A 25,962-nucleotide genomic window follows, 5' to 3' on the forward strand; every position below is an offset into this window, starting at 1 on the left:
CACGCCTCTGCCGGCCCTTCCGCAGCTCCCCGCGCGGCTGGGAATGACCGCATCGCCGCAGAAAGGCAGCCGTCCCCGTTCTGTCTCCGTGTGTCACTCGGTCTTCCTCTCTTCCTCTGTGCGTTTCTGTCCGTGGCTCTCCTTCCCCGTCCGCGTGTCTCTTTCTCTCTCCCCATTTCTCCGTTGCGGCCTCCCCGCCGGTCCCCGCAAACCGCCGCCCCCCCCCCCCTGCCCCGGTCCCTTCCACCCTCGGAGCTCTCCTCCATCTCCGGTCTCTGCATGGCCATCTCAGGCACATCCCCACCTGTTGCTTTCCTCTCTGGCTGCGTTTCTCTATGGACCCGTCTTTCCTTTCTCTCTCCGCCGTGTCTCTGGCTGATTCCCTGTCCTTTCTTGCCTGTCCCGTCACTAGCTCTGCCTCCGTCACTGTCTTTCTACCTTCTCCTCTCTGTCTCAGAAACTCGGCATCTCTGGGCCTGTCATTGCCCCTTGGTCTGCGCACCTTCCCCGAGTTAGGGCCACAGGCTCCAGATCCCCTGACGCAAGTCCACTCCCGGAGAACAGATGTAGCCATCGAAGAATTTGGTACCAGCCCTACCAGACAGTCCCCTATGATTCTCGGACCTAAATATGCACCAATAAATATGGTCACTTCCATTGACTCCTGTGCACCTCCTTCGCAGGGAAGACACCGCCTGGGGTGGAGCCCCCATGACAATTCCTGCTTCTCTCAGGAGGCAGCAGAGTCTGGCTACCTGGTCCCAGGTAGTGGGATGGGCAGCAGCAGGGGACCCAGAATCCTGGGTTTGAGGGAGGAGGGGCTGGACTTCTGGGTCCCAGGGGAGGAGGATGGGTGGTTCCCATGAGATCCATGACTCCGGCCAAGATCTGCAGTTGGAAAGCATTTATTATCACTAAGTGGCCCTGCCAGAGCTGGAGAAGGGAGGTGACACTGATGCTGCTACAATCAGTCCCCTAGAGGCAGCAATTAAGGGCTCATTACCAGCTGGGTGGGTGAGTGGGTGGGAGCCTGGAAAAGGCATTAGGGGGGGGAGAACTGAGATAGGGGGTGTGGCGTGGCTGAGGACAATCTAGTCTAGAGGGAGGAAGAGCAGATACTCCCAAGGGGGAAGTTGATGCAGGGCACTCCCAGAAACGGTTGTGAAAAGAGCTGGTTCCAGGGAAGTGGGGAGACACTGGACTGGGACCACAGCAGGCTGGCAGGTCACAGTCACGGCTTCTCCAGCTGGACATCTCCGATGTGGAGGCTGCCCACGTCCTGGTAGGTGCCCTGGAGGCCCCGGGAGATGTCCTCATACATGGAACAATCGTCAAGGTTCAGGCCCTGGGTGCAAACGTGGTGGGCCTCAGTGTCCTGATGCCTGGGTCCCTGCCCCCAGCCTACCCCATGAGGACCCCCATGAGCCCCCCAAAGCACCTGCTCCTAACCTGTTCCAGCCCTCTACTCACCTCATAAAGATTTTCATCTTCATAGTCATCCCGGGTGTCCACCCCAAACTTCATGTTCTGCCATCGTTTCTGTGGGAAATTGGGAGCCTCAGTGGGGGTGTGGGGAGATACGTATTCAGGCCCTTCTAGGTGCCAGGAGGTGCTTTATCAGAGCGAGTAAGGGACGTGGCTCAAAGCCACATATTGGCTAAGCCAGTGTCCTTTTGGCTGTTTCCACTGCTTAATTGTTCTTCACTAATAACAACATCAATAGTAAATAGCTATGGTTGCCCTGTGGCCTAAAGAGACTGCGGATCAGAGAGTCTGGGAGGACCCTCGCCCCCACCTTCCCTGGCCTTAGCTACATCTGGAGGGCAACAGAGAGAGTTGAGTCCCGAAGAGTAAAGAACCCCAGGGGTGTCAGCAGGAGTGGTGGGTGTAGAGTGAGAACATCCCCAGAGGATGGCAATGAGCACAGCCTTGAGGAAAGACTGAGCAAGGACACCCCTCCCAGCACCATGTAAAATCCTCTCATTGTATTAATTTGTTTACCCCCTATGTCCCTTGTGGGGTGGGTGCTGTCATTCTCCCAAGTTTTAGGTGAGGACCCTCAGACTCCCGGGCCTGGTCCCAGGTGGCTCACCCTGAACAGCAGCAGTGTCCCGGGCACCACAGCGCAGAACAGCAGGATGATCCCCTCGGCTGTGATGATGTTGTTCTTAGTGCCCTCCCCCATGTCCAGGAAGGGTCTGGGGGTCGGCTCTGTGAGGAGGGTGTGCTGCTCAGAGCCCTGTGCTGGCCCCGCCCCCAGCCCCGCCCCGAGCAAGGCCCCACTTAAGTCCCCACTCTGCCGCTGAGAAGTGGGTCAGTGGACGCCAGAGGGGAGTGAGGATGCTGGCGACGCAGGCACTGGCCCTGTCCCCACTTCACACACAAGGAGACCCAGACTTCTCTGATGTGGAGCCGTGGGACCCCTGGAGCCAGGCCCGCACTCACCGCGCACGCGGAGGAAGGTGCCACAGGATTGCAGGACCATGTTCTTTTCCTGGACTTTGCACCTATAGAGGCCCATGTGGCTCTTGTTCACCGATGAGATGATCAGCTCACCCTTGGGGCCGTAGCCATGGTTGTGGAACTGGGGGGGCCACGTGTAGTTGCTATAGAGGACCCGCCACCAGGTGATGTTGGGGTTCCTGATGAGGTGGCTGCTGCTGTGCATGCACAGGATGCGGGCCTCATCTCCCACACTCACTGTCACAGAGGGCGGGCCCCAGTCTACCCACAGGGTCTGGGCCCCTGGGCCTGCAGAGAGGTGGATGAGTCAGAAACTGGGGGTGGGGACACTGACTGCAGCCCTGGCCCCTGCAGCTGCAGCTCTCCTAGGTGTGCGTTTGGGGGGAGTCTGAGGGCACACCTGGGGGAGGAGCGGGAGGTGGGTTACGGAGGACACAGTGTTGGGACAGGGAGTGAGGCGGTGCCTACGTGGGAGGAGAGAGACACCCTTGGGAGGAGGGGAAGAACACACCTTGGGAGGTGAGGACATTCTGGGGGAGGAGAGTAAGACACCTGGGGTGGTAACACACACCTGGGGGGGGGGGGGTCCCTGCTCCCCTCTCCAGTATCACCTCTTGCATTTGGATACTTGGTTCCCTGGTGCCAGAGTGCCTCTGCCCAGGCCGCAACTTCCACAGCTAGTTGGGGCATCACCTCCTCCAGAAGGCCTTCCTGGTTTACTTTCCCAGCCCTGTGCCAGCCCCAGCCCAGCCCTGCACCCTGTAATTTTCACAAAACCTTTAGAAGAATGGTCTCTCATTATGCCACTTTTTCAAGTGGGACAGCAGAGGCTCAGGGCAGCAGGAGAGGCTGGGAGTTCAAACCCCAGGCCCCCGGGGCCTCCTTTTGCCAGTCTCTGGGTCTGCCTTGTCCTGTGTCTCTGAGCTCGCCCCTCATTCTCTGTAACTTCCATGTGTTAACCCGGAGGTCAGGAGTGAGTTTAGTTGGGCTGGAGATTAGGAGAGCATCTCAGCAGGGTGGGTGGTCCAAACTGAATGCTCCGGGAAACCTCAGCTTCTGTGCCCCAGGCCAGTCTACATGGCTGTGCTGCCCCTCACTGAGAGGGAGGGAGGGAGGTGAGGAAGAAACAAGGAGGAAGAAGTGGGGAAAGAGGCAGCAACTTAGGGTCACAGGCTCCAATCCCGGCTCCCAGCGTAACCTTGTGTGACCAGCGGCCTCTCTGAACTCCTCAAACAGATGGTCACAGCTGGCATTGCTGAGGGAGGGTGGGAGGGTGGAGTCATGAGGCACCCCTCCCCCAGCACTGAGAAGGGGCCCCCTACACAGCGGGGTGACTGGGTTTCAAAGCAGAGAAAGGGAAAGGTTTTTCTTCCCTCTGAAGCTGAGTGCTCCCCCAGGTCCCTTCTGGCCCCCAGCTCTGAAGCTCAGTCAAAGGCAAACCTAGTTCCTCATTTTGACCTGTGGGACAGGGTGGGGAAGGCACTTCTGGTCGCTGCCTCCCTCCACGGGGCAGTGGATACCCCTTCAATATTGCTGAGCCCCCTCCAGCCTGCCCTAGGCCAGCTTGGGATGGAGGTAGTTTCTACAGACGCCTTTCCCAGCTCCCTTCCTGCTGGAAACTCTCTGCCCATCCCCTGCTGCCCTTCCCTCTGCCTGTGCTCTCTCTCCAGCCTCCCCGATCCCCCCTCCTCCCAGTATACGCCTGTTAGCCACCTACCCAGGCCAGCAGCAGAGATCAAGAGGAAGAAGATCGTTCCAGGAGGGGTTTGCAGGACTTTGGGACCCCCAGGCATCTTCTACCAGTGTGTTGGTTTGTCTGGGTTTGCAGCAGTTCTGGGGTACCAGATCCCACCTTGGCGGGCCCCAAACTCCACCCCACTTCCTGCCCAGCCCTGCAGGAGATGGGCCCCACTGGCCCCGCTGCTGGGCCCTTTGGGGCAGCTCCTGCTGTGAGCTGAGAGGAACTGCTCCGTGCACCTGTGCTGGCCACAATTCCCCTGAGAGGAGCCTGCTTGGGTGGGGGAGAGAGGCTAGAGCAAGGCCTGGCTCCTCATTGGGTGGCATGGCAGTGACTCTGAGCTTTCTTAGTCTTTGCCCCACTGGCTTTGGGCAAAACTTGTACCTTGTCTGAGCCTGTGTCCTCACTTCGTGGTGTTGGAGATGAGGATTTAAAAGGCGTTGTGCATGCACAGCATGGAACACAGCACCTGCCACATAGTAGGTGCTCAGTAAATGCTGGTTATTAATGCTCACGAGGAATAAATAAGACAGGCCAATCTATAACTAAGTAGTGGCTTCCCTTTCTGAGAGCCTTGGCATAAGAGACTAGGATAAGAATATCTCCCTAGTGTTGACATGCGATGATATTCCTGGTACCCAAGGAGTGAACAGCCATGATGGGCATTCTTTCCTTTCAGCCTCCCCGCAAGGGGGCAAGTCCCTCTTCATTTTCAGAGGAGGAAACTGAGGCCCAGAGAGGGAACGCTGTCACTGTCACGTGCCTGGTGGAGCAGGGATTCAAAGTCACTATGTGTGCCCAGGTTCCTTTGAACATTACTTTAGGTCAAATGGGAGGGAAATGAGGTCTGAGGAGTGGGGGTGGGGAATGATACAAGGTTGTCAAGATGTTCCTGAGCAGTTAGGAGACCATCGCACACACACATATATAAAGAGACATAGAAGAAAAAAAATGTAGGGAGATTGTTGGTAGCCAAAACTGGGAAACAAGTGAAAAGCCCATGTGCAGAATGGATGTGTACACTGTGGTGCAGTCCTCCGACAGAGAAGGGCACAGCCGGAGGAAAGGCAGAACCTCACGTGTCGACGTGGCTGCATCTGAGAAGAAAACATGAACGTGAGAAGACATGGTAGCATGTTACAGTTGACTTGTCTTCAGAAGGCAAAACAGCACCTGTTAGGGACAGGTGCATCTGCTGTAAAGGTGCAGGCCGTGCAGGGGAGCAACAGCAGTTCCTGAGCGGGGTTACCTCTGGGAAGCCAGGAGGTTGTGATGGGAAGGGCACACAGAGGGCTTGGTCTGTCTCAATTTTATGCCTTGTTTTATATCTTAAGTTGTGTGGTGGGCTCCGGAGTCTTTGTTACACTATCACATACACTGTGTTGCTTGCTTGAAATATCTCATTGTTTTTAGAAAAGCAAGTGTTGTCCTCACAGAAGAGCATGACCTTCAAGAGTCACCATTCCTGGGTTTGAATCTCAACTCTGCCAACTGACTGGTCGGTTGTCTGAGCCTCAGTTTGAGGCTATGAGAGTATCAGTGTACTTAGCCCATTTTCTAGGACAAGCTCCTCTTCTCTGGTGGGGCGGCCCTCTCCAGTTTCCTCCAGGGACCCAAGTGTTCTGTTGGGTCCTTCGATGTATAAAGCAGGTCATTAGACCTCTGTGCTTCAGTTTTTCCTTATAGTTCCCTCCTATGGAAGAAGCCTGGAATCAGGTTGCGGCCCTAGAAATTCATATCCTCTGTCCTCCGTCAGTGGCTGAGCAGGTTTCTAGGCCCTCGACTGCCCCCCAGCGGTGGAGAGGCGCGGCCCGGGAGTCGTCAGACCTCCCAGACCTCCCACTAACCCAGCCAGCAGCCCTGGGGGTCTGGTGCTGTGCGTGGGAACCAGATTATTTGTCATTGTGTTCTCATGAGAACTCTTGGAATTAAAATGACAACAAACTCACAACTATCAACAACAGAATCTAAAAAATAAAAACAAAATCCAACTAAGCAAAGAACCAGAACAGGAACAGAATCATAGGTATGGGGATCATTTGGACGGTTATCAGCTGGGAGGGGGAAGAGGGAGAAATGGGGAAATGGTGCAGCGATTAAGAAGCATAATTGGTAGGAACAAAATAGACAGGGGAATGTTAAGAATAATATAGGAGAGACTTCGGGCCAAGACGAAGGTGTAGACAGATACGCTGTGTCTCCCTCCACAACTAAGAAAAATACAACTACCTCAAGGCTAGAAACAACCAGAACTTCCAGAAAATCAAACTGCATGGAAGTCTAGCAAACAAAGTTATAAAGAAGAAATACTCATCCAGACAGGTAGGAGGGGCGGAGCCAGGGCGGAGAGGACATGGTATGGTGGCAGCAGCAGCAGGCCGGCAGAAAGCGCAGTCACACGTTTTAAAGTCAGGAGGGACACCTGGGGAACATTCCCAGCTCCTCACCGGACCTAGCAGCTCACAGTCCGAGCACCAGGGAAAATCAAGCCTCATTGCTTCTGACTGTGCAGACCAGTGGGGGTTGGCGTAGAGGCAGAAACTGCAGTCTCTCAGCAGAGTTTACTTCTTTAAAGGGCCCCCATGGTCCTAGAACATCTGCAGACCCACCCAGTCTAGGAACGATGGCCAGGGCAGCAGCTAGAGGGGTGCCAGTCCAGTGCGGAAGTGGGAGAGGTGCCTGGAAAAGGGCTGAATGCTGGGCAAGTGGCATTGTTCCCTCTTAGACCCCTCCCCCACATACAGCGCCACAACGTGGTGAAATATGTCGCCCTGTACTGACAAATCCCTAAGGCTCCGCCCCTTACAATATAACAGGAGCGACAGCTCTACCTGGGATACGGAGGCAAACACATGACCCTGTCAGAATAAGGAGACAGAGAAGTATGGCCCAAAAGGGGGAACGGATCAAGGTTCCAGTGGGAGAACGAAGCGATGAGGAGATAGCCAACCTAACAGATGAAGAGATAGACAACTTAACACACAGTTCAAAACACTGGTGATAAAGATGCTCACAGGCTTGACAGATATGCTTGAGTATGGCCAACGCGTAAGAGAAGTGAAGGCTATGCTAAGTGAAACGAAGGGAAATACACACAAAACCAATGGTGTAGGGAAGGAAACCTGGCTTCAACTCAATGATTTGGAACATAAAGAAGAAAAAACTATCAATCAGTGCAGAATGAGGAACCAAGAATTGAAAAATAACGAGGAAAATTTCCCAAATTTTGTGAAGGAGATGGACATACAGGTCTGGGAAGCATGGACGGTCCTGGGCGATCTGGACCCAGAGGGGGCCACACCAGGATGCATCATGATTGAGATGCCAAAGGTGAAAGATAGAGAGACCTAGGGGCAGCAGGAGAGTTGCCTACAGGGGGTGCCTATAGGACTACCAGCTGATTTCTCAGAAGACACTTTGCAGGCACAAAGGGACTGGCAAGCAGTATTCAATGTGATGAAAGGCAACTTGCAACCAGGACTACTCTATATAGCAAGGCTATCATTTGGAGTGAAAGGGCAGATGAAGTGCTTTCCAGACAAGGTAAAGCTAAAGGAGTTCATCATCACCAAGCCATTATTATATCAAATGTCAAAGGGACTTACTTAAGAAAAAGATCAAAACTATGAACACTAAAATGACAACAAACAACTATCAACATCTAAAAAAAAACAAAATCCAACTAAGCAAACCAGAATAGGAACAGAATCATAGGTATGGGGGAGGGGGAGAAATGAGGATATGGTGCAGGGATTAAGAAGCATAATCGATTGGTACAAAATAGACAGGGGGAAGTTAATAATATAGGAAAGGGTGAAGCTGAAGAACTTATATGCATGACCCATGGACATGAACTAAGGGGACTGGGATAGCTGCAGGGAAGGGGGTACCGAGCAGAGGGGAGGAAAGGGGGAAAAATTGGAACTACTGTAACAACATAATCAATAAAACATTTAAAAATAACATCGGAAAGGGTGAAGCCAAATAACTTACATTCATGTCCCATGGATATGAGCTAAGAGGGGGTGGGACTGCTGGAGGGAAGGGGAATACTGGGAAGAGGGGAGCAAAGGGAAAATAAACTGGGACAATTGCAACAGCATAATCGATAAAATATACTTAAAATAAAAACAAAAAAACTCTTGGAAGTGTCTTCAAGCTCGTTCAGTAGAAGAGGAAACAGGCCAGAACTAGGAGTGGCGCTGGGCCTCATGTTCCCATTTCCCTCACTTCCGAGGACAGTGCCCTGTAGTGGCCCAAGGCTGGAGCCAGGTGGCCTGGGTTCAGATGCTGGCCTTGCCACTCCCCAGCTATGGCACACGAGAAAAATTCCCCAGCCTGTGACTTACTTTCCCCATCTCCAAACTGCAGGTGCTTTTCAGCACCTACTTCACAGGGTTGCAGAGTGTAAATGATATATTCATAAGGCGCCTTGCATGTGGTAGGCTCTAAGTGTTTGTTTAGTACAGATTTTCCTGCACAGACAACTTCTGAGCTGGGAGGAAAGGCAGCTTCATTCCTCACCGGGTGTGGGATTCTGGTTTAACATTCTACTTTGAACATCATGGTCTCACACAGGACTATCTGCAGGTGTGCTGCTCTGGGCCAGGGACCCCCTAAAGGAAGCAGCTCTGGGACGCCTGAGTAAGCAGCAGTACAGACCAGGACTGGAAGGCCGAGAGGGGCAGTTAAGTTCCTCAGGGCTGCACAGTTAAGGGCAGAGTTGGAATTTGAACCCAAGTTTGGAATTCAGAGGCCAGGCTTGGCACTAGAAGGAAATGGGCCCAATCTGAGGAAGAACTTGGACTGGGGGCACTTCGGGGCCTTGGCCAAGCTGGCTCAGGCTTATAGTTCTCCCCAATGGGAAGGTGGGTCTGATCACATGTGGGTGGAAGGGGCCCTTTGCAGGATCATCCCTCTGGCTCAGCATGTGTCCACTGGGCACCCTTTGCTTCTGCCGCCCACATTAGGGCCCCAATCTCAGGCAGAGCACCTGCCCCATTGGCACTGAGAGCCAATCGCCACGCAGGGCTGTAGAAGCTGTGCCACGTGAGGGGACCAGGAACTCAGCTTCCCTGCCCCTCCCAAGGGTGTGACAGTCAGGTCCCAGCCCACTCTGTGCTGCCTCTTATCCATCCCATCACAGTTCTGGAGCAGGTACAACTAGCTCTATTTCACAGCAGAACCCAAGGCCAGGTAACACAAAAATGAAGGCTCAGGCAGGACCGCCCTGCCCATGTAGACAAGGGCAAGGAGGTGCATACAAGGCACACAGTTCAACCTGAATCGGAGAAGTCAGGGCTCTGCCCCTGTCCACCTCTTTCCAAAAAAACATCAGAGCCCCAGGGCACCTCCTGATTTGTTCCAGCAGGGGCCAGTGTGCCAGCCACTTCAGCAGCCCAGGCCTCAGTTGGGGCCACTGCTCAAACAGCCCCTCCTTTCAGTTTATCATTTTCTGAGAATTGCACACGCAGGGTGTGAGGGAGGTGCAAGGGCTTCTTCTGGGTTGTAGCCTGCCCACTCACCAACCCAGCCACCCTGCCCACTTGGGGCAAAACTGTTTGAAATGGGAAGGCTGGGCCTCAGGCTTTGGCTGCCACAGCCACCCAGGGACCCTTGGTTCCTCCTTCCTCATGTCCCCAAATGGAAGAGGAGCAGCCAATCAAGAGACTCAGACAAGTATTACGAATGAGGCAATTTATTAACCCAGCATCATTTGTTCTAATGCTTCTTGTTGGCAGCTGCCACCTGTGGGAAAAGGTAGAAGAGTAAGTTAATTAAGATCAGGCATCGGGTCCGTGTTCTGGCGCTTCCTAATAGACACCAGGCATCCTGATTTGTGGTCCCACGTGTATTTATCTTGTGCAATCCTCACAACCCCAAGCATTTCACCGTTTTACATTAGAATCAACTGGGACTCAAGGAAGAGCGCTGGAGTGGCATTCCAGTACTGCCGAATGCCCTGTCGTCCACACTGACGTCTGTGCCAGGCCACCCGACTCTCAAAGGGCAACACCTTCCATTCCTTTCTGACACTTGACTAGAGTGACTAAACACTTCAAGGATCCCAGGAGGCCTGAGTCAATGATACAGACAAAAGGAAACCAACAATGGTTTCATGCTAAGCGCTGGGGGGCGGCTCCCGCTGTTTGCAGCTGAATCTTAACCATCACGCTGAGGTAGGCAAGAGTAGATCACTCTCCCAACAGGGAGACTGGCTCCAGCGGAAATGACGCTGTCCAAGGGTGTCCAGCCAGTAAGTCATCAAGATGGAGACCTGAGTTCTAAGCCACCCACCTGATGCCCAGTGAGCAAGAGGAGCAAGGAGGAAACACTGAAGCCACATTTGTGCAAGGCCGATGCCCTGAATGAAAAGCAGCCCAGCTGCACCCTTGGGTTCCCTTCACTCCAGTTCTGGCAGCAAGTCAGTCAGCAATGCTTTCTCCTGTCTGCTTCCAGGGAAGCCCTCCTCTGACCCTCATCAGCCCTGGCTGTACCCTCCAGGGGAAGAAATTCTTATCTGACAAAGCCCAGGCTGGGGGAAATGCCCAGGTAGTGACCGAGGGAGTCGGCCCCAGCCCACACCCAGGCAGGCCTCACCTGTCCGGCGATTCTGTCCAAATCTCTCTGTCCCTGAGGTGTCAGTTTGCGGCCCCTGGCAGAGAGAAGGGTCATGCAGCCCCTGATGAATGCAGGCTCTCAACCACCCTCCCTGCCAGGTCCTTGCTGGATGTGAACCGGGCTTCTCCCAAAAGGCACCTGGCCATGGGACCACATGCTGCCAGCCAAGTCCCACTGACGGCCCCAGCGGGCTGCATCCTAAGGAGCCTGGGGTAGGAGAGTGAGTGCCCCAAGAGCTGACAGGGTGTCGTTTGTGCAAGCATTAGATCAAAAGCCCCGAAAAATCAATCGGGCAAAGTTAACGAGTAGGCTAATGAAATCGGACAGTCGCTAAATTACCTTCCTGGAGCCTAGGGCAGTCAGCTAGAGGTCGGGGCAGGTGCAGGCCGTGCAAAGACAGACCTGGCACCTCTGTGTGGGAGGAACCAGGTGGCCCTCACTAACTTCACTAAGGTTGACGTGGCCCCAAGGCTCCTCCGTCACCCCCTTTCCCTCCCCTGCTTACCCATCCTGGTCCTTCTCCACCATTTTCAGCCCCTCCAGGGCTTGGAGGACCCGGCGGGCCACGCTCTTGGAGCCTCTGCTGAAGTGGCTGGGCATGACACCGTTTCTCTGTCGTCCTCCATAGATCTTGGTCATGGAGCCAACCCCAGCGCCGCCCCGGAGATACAGGTGCCGCGCTGTGGAAGCTGGGTGGGGTGCGAGGCAGGTTTGAGGACCCTTCTCAGGCAGAGAATGCTCTCTATAGCCGAGGCAGGCTGAGGGAAGGGCCATACCACACACACAGTTGTGTGTATGGCAGCTAATTCTCTCTACTCCACAGCCAAGGAAGCCGAGCACACACACTACGACCCAACATCTGATCCCCACTCCCACCATGGCCAAGCCACCTACACCCTGGGCCCCATCCAGGATACAGGGACACCCAGGCAGTGGAGGAAGTGCCGCAGCCACACTACAGAGGCTGGATCTGAGGGTCTGTGGAGAGAGCCTAGCAAATTTTTAACCCACAAGTGTCCACGTCCACATGCCAGAGGGGCAGGAAAATGGAGAAGGCCCCACTGCCACCTGAGTGCAGCCTCTGAGCCCGCAGCCCTGGAGAGACTGGGGTGGGGGTGGAACAGTGGGACAGGGCTGAGATCCCATGCAGTGGACGTGCATCACCCCCTCCGTGGACTCCGGGGTTACTGTCCCAAGACTGGCTTGGGTCCGCCCTGCCAGCCTCCTTGGAAACACTCTCACTTGTGTTTATGTGGGACCCTCGTCTGCCAGGCTGTGCACCCGCTTCCCATTTTCTCCCATGATGTACTGCTGACCTCAGGAGCTGGCCTGATGGTGCGGCCATCAAGTCACCCACCCTCATCCAAGAATGAGAAGTAACTGTGTCAAACGCTGTTGTCTTTACAGAAAAGCAAACACGCTGCAGAGGGCACTCACTGGTCTCACATCACACAGCTCTGGAGAGAAAGCTCCCCAAGACTGTTCTGAGATCTACCTCAGGGGGCCACTGAGGTTAAAAGGAGTTGGGGCCAAGGCACACAAAGTACCCAGACTTCAGTCATCACAGGACCCTGCCTGGATGGGAGACAAGGGCTGGGACTCCAGGCCACCCCCGAGGCTAGCATTACAACTACTTACTGCTAGGAGCCAGGGGCCAAGCCATGCCCATGACCCCAGTGCTGTGAGCGGGGATGGGTTGAGACTGCCCTGCAAGTGGGTCCCACCTTCCCTCCAGCTGCTGCTACGGGAGCACGCCTCGCACACCATTTGTCCCCGCCCTCTGATGATCATGACAGTCATGGGCTTTGGGGGCCAACAGTGCAGCCTCTCTGTGGCCTCACTGCCTCTGCTCACTTAGAAACCACTCTCCCTGGTCCTTCCTACTGCAACCTTCCCCTCACTCTACCCCTTGTCCAGGCATCAGGCTGCCCACCCCCTGGCAGGATGAAGAAACTCACTTGGTGTAAGCCACCGCCCACAATCTTCCTGCCAGGATAAGACCGGGGTCCCCAAGCTCCAGGCTGCAGACGGGTACTGGTCTGGGCCTGTTAGGAACTGGGCTGCACAGCAGGTGAGCTTGAACGCAATGCGCTTGAATCATTTTAAAAACATCTCTCACCTCGGTCTGTGGGAAAATGGTCTTCCACAAAAATGGCCCCTGGTGCAAAAAGGCTGGGGACCACTGCTTTATTTAAGGCCAGTGTAAATGTGCCCCAACACCTACCCCGGTCCCTGGCCACGTCCTGGCTCTGGGTGGAGATCTGCTTTCCCACTCAAGACCGGCAGAGGACAGCCTCAGGAAGGGGGTAACACGAACACTCCTAAGGCGCCCAGAAGACGCTGCCGAGCAGAAACGAGATGCCGGAACTCGGTCTCGCCAAGCTGGCACCAGCACTCTGAGCAGGCCTGCCCTGGGCTCAACATGGAAAGGGCGGCCCAGCCCTGGGCTACAGCAGGGTCTGAATTTCAGCACTGCTCCTCCTCAGCGGCGTCAGCCTGCCCACACCCCTCGGGTTCGCGCTTATTTAAACCTGGCAGAGAATAAGCTCCCTGGGTTTAAATTTTCTTAGGTTATCTGACGTGCTAGTTAGCAGATGTTATAAGTCCCTGTCACTCCAGTTTGTGATAATTATCTGCCTGACCTATTAGGAGGGAGAGGAAAATTATTAATGTCACAAATTGGAAGCTTTACCAGTTGAAATACCAAGGTCCACAGAAGACTGACCTCTTTTTCACTCTCCTCTCTTCAGCCCGAGCCCCAGGCCCTAGCCCCGCCTTTGACGTGGAGCTGCGACCACACACACCCAGGCTGCCCCGCTGGTGTTGGGCACCGCGGTAAGCTAGGGGCACTAACGGCCTCTTCTTTCGTCTCTCCAATGGCCTTCTGTGCCTTGGGGTGGCAACCTGCACCTCAACTGGGAAGGAGGGACCGTGTAGGGTCCCCACCCACTCTAAGTCCAGTCAAGGTAGAGCAGCTGCATGTCCCACTGGCCACTTGGTGGGACATGCTGCACTGAGCACATGGCAGACCAAGCAATACTTTGCCAGGTATCTTCACGGCTTAGCATCTCAACTGCTGGCTTTAAGTTCAGGTTTGTGGCCCAATCCCGACCTACTGAGTCAAAGAGGGGGAAGGAAGTCTCCCAGATGCATTTTGCCCTTGACCCTTCCCTGCCAAATTTCTAAGAAGAAAAATCACTTCCCTGACAATGATTCACCCCTTGACTTGCTCCTGCAATGTCTTCCAGGCCTTTTTCTTTCCACTAATACAACACGAGTGAAGCACCCAGCTCCGTGCAGAGGGGGCAGCCCCACCTACGTCCTATAATAAAATGCACTCAGATGTTCCAACTAAGCAGCTGCGCACTGCCAGATGCCAGTAAGACACACACTGGATTCTCACCTCACTCTCAAGTAGGCCATTTTGAGAATCGAGATGAAGAGGCTGGTCTGGGGCCACAGTGCACCACCCCCTTCCAACGGTCTTTCCTCACCACTGGTCTTCCCCTTACAGCAGGTGCCCACTCTCCTGACACCAGTTCTTCCGGCCACCTCTTCTTCCTCCCCCTCCACCACTGCCTGGGGACTCCCGACTACTGCAGCTCTGCCCTTCTTCTAGACTCCCCCTCATAAGAGTCCTACCCACTCCACACTGGCTCCTACATATCCTCAGAATTCACACCCCTCATCGCTGCCACTACCCTAAAATGGAGGGCACAAAGAGGCCAGGCCCCCACGATCCAGGAAAAGGGAAAAAGCAGACACAGCACAGATCCTGCTGTGCCCTCCCAGGGTCACTTCACCTGCCTGTGCCTGTCTTCTCTTTGGTAAATGAGAATCACCTGCGGCTCCCACCTGTCCGGAGTGTAAACTGACCACCAAACTAGGTGGGAGTACTCTATACTCTAAAATAGGGGTTGGCAAACTTTTCTCATAAAGGATCAGACAGTAAACATCTTAGGCTTTATTGGCCATATAGTCTCTCTGGCTCTGCTCTGGGTGTAAAGAGTTGCATGTGACTGTACCTCTTGGCATAGAACCATCACTCAATGCCAACATGGAAGCTGGGAAAGTGAGGTCAAAGGGGCAGCTTTGGAAACCCCTAGGAAGGGAGACGAGGAGGACAGGCAGAGGATGCACCCCAGTATGAGATGTTGGGGAAAGGGCATGGTGGGCAGGAAACGGGCAACAGAAAATGAGCATTACACAGGGTCTCAATCCAATTTCCTGTTAATCTCTCCCCACTAAAAAAATAAAGTAGGAAATGCAGCCGGGCAAGAGCTGGAGCTCTCCTCTGCTGCAGTGATGACACAGTAAGGAGAACTCTTGACAATCACTAGCTGGCAGACCCTGAACATGTTACTTAACGTGACATCAACTATAAAGAAAGCACCAGTCCTGTCTGGGAAGTTTTTGATAGTTACAGGTTAAAGTATGCATATATATTCACCTGACCAAAAGAGAAAAACTTTCAGATTCTTTCTCCCAACCTCAGATCGAAAGCTGCCCTGACCTACCAACGCCTGGGGCATTGCCAAAGAGTATTCAGGACCAGGGAGCCTTGCTTCCCAAGATGGGCCACGGGACGGAGGTTTTATTGGCCCCCAGCCCGCATCACCATTGCATGCCCAAGCAAATCAAGTCAGCTTCCCTTCATCAAGTCCATTTTCTTTCTAACAGCATAGCGGTGGGTGGGTAGATACACCACCTACATTTCCCATCTCACAAAGTTGACCTTTTTGTTCTCAGGGATCATAGGCTGTGGCTCGGTCATACTGACACCTGTGCCCAGTCTAGGGCCTGATAGAAAACAGACCCCATGCACATCTGATGCTCCACCTCTCTGCAAAATACATCCTCTGAAGTGCTGGGCAACTGGTACTCAAGGCAACTCTTCTTGGTCATCCTCAAGTTTCCGTCAATTTTAAGACTGCTTTCCATTAATTTCCCGCCTGGAGACAAGCTTTGGCCAGGAGGGAGCACCACTTCACAGGGAAGATTCGCAGTGAGAACTAACACTGTAAAGTTAGGGGATACATTGTAAGCCTTCCAAGTTATTACTGGGAAACTAATGAAAAGGTGTTGGCAAATAGTCACAGGTTTCCTTCTGAGCATCTGGGACTTGCTAGATTCCAACCACTTAAGAATAACTTGCTAGAGACTGGGAGACAGCTAGTGTGAGAATCTGAGCAACAAAAATAAAGACAGCCGACTTCAATGATTACTCTACAACAAGCAAGCACACTTCAAAGCAGTTTAACTGTATTAAGCTCATTTGATCCAACAGTGATCTGCATCGATACATCATTAGCCCCACTTTAGAAACGCGAAAGCGAGGTACAGGCAGATGGAGGCCACAGATCAGAGAAGGATGTTTACTTAGGGAGTCTGGACCCCAGGCACAGAAAATGAATAATGCTTGTCCAGTAAAACCAACCACTTCTAAGCAAAATATAGACGCTCATTTGTTCCTAGGATTCCCTTCAGGATCAGAGGAAGCCAAATGTCCTCACACAAACTTCTTACAAAGTAATGAAGAAACAGATTCAGAGTACGAAGTCCCTGAATGCCACACAACACATGCAGTGACAGCCAAAGGTTTCCGCTCTCTTGGAACTGGGTCCCGGGGGGGGGGGGGGCATAAGGGCTCGGAGAGGGGACATAAGTATGGTCTGTGCCACGGTCACGGTCCCCCAGCCCCCTATTACCCAGCCAAAGCGCCTCACCAGCTCGCGTGTAGAACCAGTTCTCATCGTAGGGAGCAAGCTCTTTATGCTTGGCCAGCTTGACAGTGTCCACCCATTCAGGAACTTTCAGCTTCCCGGACCTGGGGCCCAGACGGCAAAAAAAGGCTCGGTTCAGGAGTCTCCACGAAGGTCCTCATCCCCTCCCTCAACAGGGCCGCAGGCTAACAGGAGCCGGGGCTCCCACAGCGGAGGCTGAACTCACACCCGCCCCGGGCCTCCTGCGGAGAGCGTGGCCGCCACACTGAGACCTCCAGCGAGTCTCCCCCCCCGCCCCAGAAGTGGGCTCTGCGGACCCAGGGCTCAGGCCCAGACCACAGCCTCCACCGACTCGGAACCCCTGCCCCACACTCACTTTTTGAGGAAAGCTGCCAGAGCTCTGACGAACTCCTGTTGGTTCACGTCTTTTACAGTAACTCCGGGCATCTGCCAGAAGGACCAAGCACATGAACACGGGAACTGCTGGAGACGACAGGGGCCCAGCGCGCTCCCCTGACTTCCGCCCGCGTTTGTGGAGACGCGGTATGACCCCAGCCCCTGACTCTGGGGCTCCCCGCGCTCCCGGTTGCCCACCAGGCCCAGTCTCGGTTTCCGGACCGCGCCGAGCCGGCATGTCCAGGCCTGCCGCCCACACGTGGCTGCGGCTTCAGGGGGCGGGGCGGGGCCGCGCGGACAACACGGAGCTTCCAGGCATGCGCTTCGGGTTGGGGTGTCGGGTCCCGGCCACCTGCGCCCAGCCCGACCCAGAGCGCCCACCTTACCGTGCAACCTCCGCGCTGCCAGCCAGGGGAAAGGGAGCAACGGGGTTTCCCGGGCGCACAAGTCGGGCGTCGGGTCTCGCGAGAATTCCGAGAGCTCGCGAGAATAGAGTTAGAAAAGTCGGCTCCGCCTATCTCAGGGCGAATGGGGCTTCACTTCCGCCGAAGTGGGAGGGTGTGTAGTAAGGGGGTGGGAAGGCAAAGGGAAAAAGCTAGGCGGTTGGACCTAGACGCCTGTTTCTTCCTTGTCCCTGCTTCACCCGGAGCATAATAGAGAGAGGAGAGCGTTCTTGTCTTGAGCTGCGGGATCTTGTTTCGTTTGCGGTGTCCACTGCAATGGTGAAAGTTATGGAGAAGTTTGGTGGATAGGGAAAAAAAAAGCCACTTCCGGTGTCCCCAGTGCGGAAATGGCTTTACCGACCGGAAGTGGGCGGGGGGGGGAGTGAGGGCGGAACTGATGGGGGACCTAGAGGAAGTGTTAGAAATGTGTCCACCTCTTTTTCCTGTTTGGACTACTAGTACTCGCGAGAGCTGCAGACGGAAGGCCCACCCTTCTCAGGGCGGAAATTGCTTCACCACAGCCCAGGCTGGAGGTAGGGAGGAGATAAGGGCAGGCGGAGGCGGGATCTTAAGAGAAATAGGTCTGCTCTGCCTCCTAGTGCCTGAATTTGTTCGTTCAGCCTTAGCTTTGCCTGTTTATATTTATCTACTTTACTGACCTGTGCAGCTTTAGGCTGTCCGTTTCCCTTGAGAAGTCTTCAGTCTCTCCATAAAAAAAAAGGGAAAAATATTTAAATGGAAACACCTAGATCCCAATAATTTGCCTCTTTTAAGCGACCGCTTCTGTACATGGTGCATCACATGAATTCGGTCAACAATTTGTGTGTGTGTGTGTGTGTGTGTGTGTCTGTGTCAGGCACAAATAAACATTACGTAGTATTATTACACGCACACTCGAGTTTAATCCGTATACGGTTCAAGAACAAGAAGAACTCACCAATGGTTTGATGAAACTTAGCTTGCTGCAAAAGTGGAAACATTTAAATGTGTGTAGCTATTTTCTTATGTTTAAAAGACTGAGAACTTAAACCATCAGAGCGAACAATAATTGTTTCCACAGTGAATCACTGTGTATGCAAAATGCCTTAATTATTAAGCCAATATGTTATACCAGTATCTGTTACAATTAAAACCAACAGTCTTGGTCCGGTCAGGCAACTGTAACAAAGTACCACAGCTTGGGTGGCTTGTAAACAACAGAAACTTATTTTTCACAGTCCTAGAGGCCCGAAAGTCCAAAATCAAGGTGTGAAGCTGATCTGGTATCTAGTGAGGACCTGCTTCCTGGTTCATAGACAACCATTTTTTTTGCGGGTGAGATCATGGCGGAAGTGGGGAAAGGACGCTCTCTGAGCCTCTTTTAGGAGGGCAGTATGAAGACTCCACCCTCATGACCTAATCACCTCCCAAAGGCACCATCTCCAAATACCATTACATTGGGAATTAGGTCTCAACATACAATTTTGAGGGGTTAGGGTTAGGGTTGGTCCTGTCTCAGGCACCAATGGGGAAGCCCTGATGATTTTTTAGAAAATATAAGGCGTTATTATTTTTTCTTTTTAAAGATTTTATTTATTTATTTTTAGAGAGATGGGGAGGGAATGAGAAAGAGAAGGAGAGAAGCATCAATGTGTGGTTGGCTCTTGTACACTCCCAACTGGGGACCTGGCCTGCAACCCAGGCATGCACCCTGACTGGGAATCGAACCAGCGACCCTTTGGTTCACAGGCCAGCACTGAATCCATTCAATCACACCAGCCAGGGCCCTAACGATTTGATAGACACATAGGACTAGCCGGTGGTGTGAAAAGCCCTACCAGGTCTAGCAATAAGGGGAGGTGGGCTGTAGAGGAGGGCCTGCCCCTAGATACTCTCCCCAGTTTCCATCACTTTCTCTTTTTGCTCCTTTCTAATGTCATCCTTTAATCCCAAATTAATACTTTCTCCTTTATTCTTCCCAGCTGTGGGGACTTGGTGTACTGGGGACCTTTGGTCAGCCCTGAGTAGCAGCAGAGTCTTAGTCACATTGCAAGTTGCAGTTCTTCCCCCTCTGTGATTATGTGGGTTTGGTCACTGGGACAGAATGGCACAGCAAGGCTTAGGCAGGTCTATTAAGGGGTAATTGAGTATATCTAATTGCAACAAGAGGAGGGAAGGAAGGTGTGAAGCTGACTTTCCCACTTTGATTATCTGGCACTGAGAAGTGTTGTAGATTTGTACTCTGTACAATCTCTTAGGAGTAGTACACCTTCCCAAGGCCCAAAACCAGAAAGAACAGTTTATAACTGGATGCCATCACCATCAATCATGAATAAAAGGAGGGGTGTAAGTAACATTAGGAAAAAGGATCAGTGATCAGGCACATCCCTGAGCTTTCTGTTTGCTCGTTCTAAGGGCGGGCATGGGAATAAGGGTCCCTAGGTCTACTATCTTTGAAATAGCTAAACGGGTCTTCATATATTTGGAATGGTTCAAGGAGAAGGACTTGGCAGCAGAGGACCAAGAAACAAATGTGGGTAGTATCTTAACATTACTTAATGATATACTGAGTAGAAAAATAAAGACTTTTTGAAAAACATGGGGACTCATATCTGTCTCCCGGAGTCCTGAATCTTTCAGTTTTAAAAAAAATTACCTACTAGTTGATTTCAGGCCTGGCAAGGAGAAGGAAACTTCCCCCAATATCTGCCTAGACATCTTCCCTAAAATACTAGGGCAAGTCACTTTACCTCTCTAAGCTTGTTCCTTTATTTGTGAAATGGGAGTAATCATGCATAGTTTACAGAGTTGCTGTGAGGATATATGTGAATCACATACAGTGGGTAATCAGTAAATAATAATAATTGTCTCTAACCTTTTCTAGGTGCTTCAGAACCTAGACATATGAACCTCCCTAGTTCAGGAAAACCCTTAATGACTAATATGATTCTTCCTGTCCTCCTTGGCCTCAGTTTCCTCATTTGAAAAATGTTAGAATAGCATTAAATTGGCATTCTGTTGGCCAAAGCTGGCCTGAAGAATTGTGTTGTTTGGCTCACATAAGATTTAAGGAAGAAAACTGAGCCAACATTTGAAAATTAAGATGTTTTACATAAAAATCTAGTTTTCCAGATTCTCTTGAAAAATCAGATGTGGCAATACCAAGCCCACCACATTCCTGCCTGGCAATAATCTGCTAGGGTCAAAAGGAGACCGTCCTGTTGGGTAGGGCATGTTTTCTCAGTTTTCTAGGGCTCTCCTGACCTTCTTTACTCACTTACATGATCTGCTTGGCCCTGTAGGTACTTCAATTTGTAGCCCTGTGGACAACTGAAAACTGTCTATGCCTGACACAGAGCAGGCACTTGATTATTGAATTAGTGAATCTCCCATTGTCCCCCTCTACCACACTTTCTTGTCTGACCATAAGAAATCCATGTTTGTATATTTCTGTGGTAGTTACTGAATAACCAATTTTCACTTTGAGAAGTGAAATCAACAAGTCCTTTCTGTCAGTCAGGATAGACTAGGTTAGGCTGTGGTAACTAACAATTCCCAAATCTCAGTGGCTTAACACAACAAAGCTTTATTTCTTCCTTACACAAACCTAGACACAAAATGAAAATAGTCTCCTGTTTTTGCATGCACGGAGACAGACAAAAGTGCACAGGTCTGTACAGAATTAGATGTCAGATAGATATCCTGAAACGTGAATGCATGCATAAACCTACTTAGAAGTTTAAACTGCACAACTCTTTCTTTGTTGGGATATTAAAAAGGTCCCAAGACCCAAGTGGGTAAGAGAATATCCACCGTTGGCCAAGGAAATCCCCATGCTACAAAAGGAACCAAAAGTTAACAACAACAACAAAAAAAGCCTTCAGCTTGTAGTACATTGCATTACATGCATAAATCCATAAGTAAAATACCACATGTGCAGTGCCTGCAGGTTGTTGCGCCCTGCCCCAGTGAGACCCTCACCTCTGGGCTTCTAGCTTAGGAGGGAGATGGAACCCAGATGCTCAAAATGCAGAGCCACGGAGGGGGCTGGGCTGGGTCGAAGAGAGGGGCCAACAGGCTGGAATCCTCTTCCTCCAGTAGGAGCTATAGGCAGGAAGAAAGGAGGCAGGACCAGGTCACATCCATTTCTCCTCCCAACAACACCCTCTTTATACCCCATCCAATCCAGGCCTCATCCTTGTTCACCTGGATTACAGCAAGCTCTTCCTCCTCACTGATTTTCCTCACTCCAGTCTTGCCTCCTCTGATTCCTCCATTAGATCAACCATACCTGCATTTCTTAAAGCTCAGGTTCTCTGACTATGCCCCTGCCTAGCTCAGGACCATTTCTGGCTTCCCTTCATGCACAGTTGCTGGTCTACACTCCTAAGACTGTCATGCCAGACCTACATGAGCAGAAAAGCCTTTCCAGCTTCATCTCCTCCTGTTCTATTAGTTCCTTCAGGACAGTTTCCTCACCTGCTCACCATGCCCAACCCCCCATTTTTGGACAGGAGAATTCTCAGCCTTCCCTTTCTGTCCCCATAAATGTTTCTCATCCCTCAAGATTCCTGTAGTTCTCTCCAGAGTTGTCACTGAGCTTTGTGAAGACATCCAGTTTCCCCAAGTAGAACGGAAGCTTCTCAAAGACAGTTATCAGATTTCCTTCCAGGCCAAACCCTGGTTACCACTTCAGCTCCTCTACAGATTTCAGCAGGCAGTTGTGTCCAGAGAGAGCCTTGGCCAGGAGCCAGGAGACCAAGCTCTGCCCCAGTCTTGCTTTATGCCTTTAAGCAGTCCCTGCTTCTCCCAGGCCCTCAGCTTCCTTGCCATTAGGGCACTGGACATTTGCTTTTGAGAACAAAACTGATAGAACTGATCCACTGAATATTCTCAACTGCAATCCCAGAAGCTAAGCTGAGAAACTTGGGGCCTGGTCCTGAGGACATTCAAACTGCTGAGCTGATCTCCTGCTTAGTCCCTGTGTACTCCAGTACCTCCATTTCCCAACCATCCCTACCCTATTCTCTCCTTTCAGGAAACAGTTTACCTGGTGGGCCACAGGGGTGTAACAGTGAGATCCAAGCGGAGTTGGGGGGGACAGAAGGTGTCAGGCGAGGAGCCTGGGATGAATCTTTCAGTCCCACAAGAGCCTCAGCTGCTTCCTGCTGCAGCTGCTGCTCTGAGGGAGTAGAGGTCCAGGCTGGGTGAGAGCCTCTGGAGGCCTGCAAAGGAAAGGGAGAGAAGCAGACTGGGAACCCCCACTTCTACTCACCCTCCAAGTGCTCCCTCAGCCCCCAGTTACTTAACTATCCCCTACTGTTCCTTTCCCTAGGTCAACTTCCTCCCAGGGTCCTGGATCCCACTTCTTTCCCAGGACCTGTAGTGGTAGCAGAAGAGGGTCTGGGGTGCCACAGGACTGAAGTATCAAAGTTGAGCATCTAGAAACAAGGAGAGAAGATGTCAGGAACATTAAACACATGGACAGACATGTCCACATGGAAAGAGGCAGGATTTTTCTGTAGCGCCATGTACCACATAACAATGTTTAGGTGAATATTAACCACATATACAACTTTGGCCCCATAAAATTATAATGGAGCAGAAAAATACCTACTGCTCATGATGTTGTAACCATTGTAACGTTATAGTGTAATGTATTACTTGTGTGTTTGTGGTGATGCTGGTGTAAACAAGGCTACTGTGCTGCCAGTCACATAAAAGTATACAATTAGGTGCAGGACATAATACTTGATAATGACAATGAACCACTATGTTAATTTTTTATGTACTTACTATACTATACTTTTTAGAGTGTAGCTTGCTGTAAAACAGTATGCCGTGTTAGGCCAGCAACTCCTGATTGCATCATTTTCTCTTGGGCTTTGATTAATCTCATTTTGTTTAATAAGTGTGTGCAACCTAAGTGTGCAGTGTTTATGATGTCTACAGTCTTGCACAGTAATGTCTTGGGCCTTCACAGTCACTCAGCACTCACTCACGGACTCACCCAGAGCAACTTCCAGTCTGCAAGCTCCATTCATGGTAAGTGCCCTATATAGGTGTAACATCTTTTTTAGCTTTTGTACCATATTTTTTACTGTACATTTTCTATGTTTAGATACACACATAACTACCACTGTGTTACTATTGCCTACAGTATTTAGCACAGTGACATGATATACAGGTTTGCAGCCTAGTAGCAATTGCCTATACCATACAGCCTAGGTGTGTAGTAGGCCATACATCTAGGTTTGTGTCAATGCTCTCTATGAGGTATCACACCGTGACAAAATTGCCCAGAACACATCCCTGTCATTAAGTGGCTCATCACTGTCTTCTAACCTGGGCATCTGAGTGACTAATGGGTCATTAGACTTTGTGGCCTTAGACAAGTCCCTTCCCCTCTGTTAGCCTGCCTTATTTTCTGTAAAATGACAATGCCTGCCAGCTTCTTTTTCCCAGTGCAACTGTGAGGATCACGGGAATCATTGGTATCAATTTTTAAAAAAACTGAAAAACATCTAGAGGAAATGGGATGACTGTTCTTGGCATACCAGGGTCTCATTTCCCTCCCCCTAGTTCCCTAATCCCCAAGGAAGTTGAGGAGCAGCTTGGCCCGCCTTCAGGAAGCTTTCTCTAATGGCCTCTGGCTTCACTCCTAGGCCTCTGAGGCTCTCATCACCACGCTCCCCCAACCCGCCCACCACCGTTTCAGCAGGCAGTTTGACCTCATCTTATCTGTTTAAGAGATCTAATAGCTACTATTTGTTCAAGGCCAGGACCTGTGCTAGGTGTATTAGATATTATTATTGCTAAATCTCATGACAACCTGAGAAGTAGTAACAGTATCTCTGATTTACTGATAGAACAATAGGCTCAAAGAGGTAAAAATATTTGTTTAAAGGTTCACAGCCAGGCAATGACAGAACTAGGAGAGCTCTGCCTCACCCGTAAGTCTGAGACCTTTTCTTCTTCCTTATCATCTTGTGTGGTACCCAGCACAGGGTTGGGCACACGGTAAACACACCTCTTCTCTTCCTACTCACGTGCGGGGCAGGGCAGAGGGTGCCTGGGATTCTCCAGAAAGGAGAGCTGTCAGTACTGGGTAAGATCCCGGGCAGACTGGGAGGGGCCCGTGAGTGGGCAGCCAGAGGGAGGTGCCAGGGTCAAAGCCTAAGGAGGAGAAGAGAATGCAGAGTGTACAGGTGTCAGAGGTCATGGCTTCTGTCCTTTCTCTTCCTACCCTGTATCCTCTTCCTCTTCCTTTTCTGATACATTGGTGCACTGGCATTCAAATGCCTGTTGAATTTATCTTACCAGGAAAGGGATGCAGAGGGACAGCAGGTTTTTGGCACAGCAAGCAGCACACCACTGGGGGTGGCATGGAAAGGCCTGGAGGCGGCCAGTGTCCAGGAGTCCAAGCACCTGGAGGCACTGGAGTGCAGGGCAGTGGCAAGGCTTCCTGGGGACGGCTGAGCAGCAGAGGCCCCTGAGAATTCTCCTGCAAGGGCAGAGGACACAGGCTGGATTCAGGTACGAGGCTGGGGAAGGAATGAGTATTCTAGGATGTGGGTAGGATCCCAAAACTTCAGAATTTGGAGGGTTGTGAAATCCCACCCCCCTCATTTTGCCGTGGAAGAGAAGAGATCTGCCCCAGATGACACAGCAAGTCAGGGTCACACCTAGAACCCACATGTCAAGGGCAGAGAGGATGGGGTCTCGGCAGGCCTAGGGGAGAAGTGACTCCCTCAGGGCCCAGGCTCTCCTTACCTTCCCAGGGGGTGTCCGTGCCAGCGGCACTGTCCCACGTAGGGTCTGAGGCTGGGGCGCCAAGTTCTCCTTTCCAGCTGTGAGGGACCAGGGAGAGCTTTGGTGAGCCCTTTCTGCTGGGCCGCATCCCACTCCATCTGAAAACTGAGTTCTCATCTTCCCATGCGCCCTTTTCTACCCACAGATCTCAATGCATCCTCCGCACATGTGATCACATTTTAAAGGTGGGAGGGAGGCTGAGGCCCAGAGAATGAAAACACCTTGCCCAAGGTCTCACATGAATTCAGTGGCACATGTTGGGTTCTTTCCCCACTCACGCGTTTTCCATCCAAATCCCTGCCTCATCCCTAGCCAGAGACACTCACGGGGGACCCCTGGTTGCCTGGCTCCCTTCTTGACGTGGCTGTGAGCTGTGGAAGAAGCCGCACCTCTCATCAGTCCGTGAGCCAGGTGCCTCTTTAGCTGTGCCTCCTGCTGCCTACGAAAGGCCACCTGGGCGGCCATGACCCTTCGGCGCTCCCTAAAAGGGGAGTGGCGAGTCACAAGTCAGCCACCCTTGAGATGGAACCCATCATCCTCCCTTCCCTGGATCACACGCTCACAAGACGAGGACACATTTGTGACACTCGCAAGCCTGAAAGAGGCAGAGGCGCTTGTGGCCCTTGAGGTGGGCAGTGACGCCATGGTTGCGGCAGCGGGCGCAGGTGGGAGAGCGGCTGACCGCTTTCGTAGGGACGAGCTCTGTGCCCTGGGAGACTCTGGGCTCAGCCCCTGCGGCAGAGTCTGAGGGGCGGCGGTGGGCAGCAAGCCTTTCGTTCGGGTCCAT

At 52.1% G+C, this 25,962-nt stretch overlaps 2 protein-coding genes across 4 annotated transcripts; both read right to left on the reverse strand.

Annotated features, from left to right (window-relative positions):
- Positions 1 to 889: 889 nt before the first annotated feature.
- Positions 890 to 17,413, reverse strand: RPS19 (ribosomal protein S19). Of its 3 annotated transcripts, XM_090261440.1 has the most exons (7): positions 17,328 to 17,413; positions 16,922 to 16,992; positions 16,549 to 16,649; positions 2,446 to 2,751; positions 2,093 to 2,211; positions 1,471 to 1,539; positions 890 to 1,345 (listed from the first exon to the last, which is right to left on the reverse strand). In XM_090261440.1, exons 2-7 carry the CDS (start codon positions 16,990 to 16,992, stop codon positions 1,232 to 1,234), a joined length of 780 nt encoding a protein of 259 aa, XP_090117566.1. In that variant the 5' UTR covers positions 17,328 to 17,413; the 3' UTR covers positions 890 to 1,231. The 3 variants fall into 3 exon arrangements, with proteins under 3 accessions (XP_090117566.1, XP_090117563.1, XP_090117564.1); XM_090261438.1 differs by lacking the exons at positions 890 to 1,345; positions 1,471 to 1,539; positions 2,093 to 2,211; positions 2,446 to 2,751 and adding exons at positions 9,884 to 9,949; positions 10,802 to 10,856; positions 11,328 to 11,511 and having other exon boundaries at positions 17,328 to 17,412; XM_090261437.1 differs by lacking the exons at positions 16,549 to 16,649; positions 16,922 to 16,992; positions 17,328 to 17,413 and adding an exon at positions 4,181 to 4,428.
- Positions 17,414 to 21,308: 3,895 nt separating this feature from the next.
- On the reverse strand, positions 21,309 to 25,962 carry DMRTC2 (DMRT like family C2). Its single transcript, XM_090260761.1, has 8 exons — positions 25,739 to 25,962; positions 25,502 to 25,656; positions 25,137 to 25,213; positions 24,684 to 24,864; positions 24,413 to 24,539; positions 22,744 to 22,804; positions 22,414 to 22,588; positions 21,309 to 21,467 (listed from the first exon to the last, which is right to left on the reverse strand). Exons 1-8 carry the CDS (start codon positions 25,960 to 25,962, stop codon positions 21,355 to 21,357), a joined length of 1,113 nt encoding a protein of 370 aa, XP_090116887.1. The 3' UTR covers positions 21,309 to 21,354.

This window comes from Furipterus horrens, unplaced genomic scaffold (assembly GCF_987537825.1).
Source record: "Furipterus horrens unplaced genomic scaffold, mFurHor1.1.pri manual_scaffold_13, whole genome shotgun sequence".
NCBI lineage: Eukaryota > Metazoa > Chordata > Mammalia > Chiroptera > Furipteridae > Furipterus > Furipterus horrens.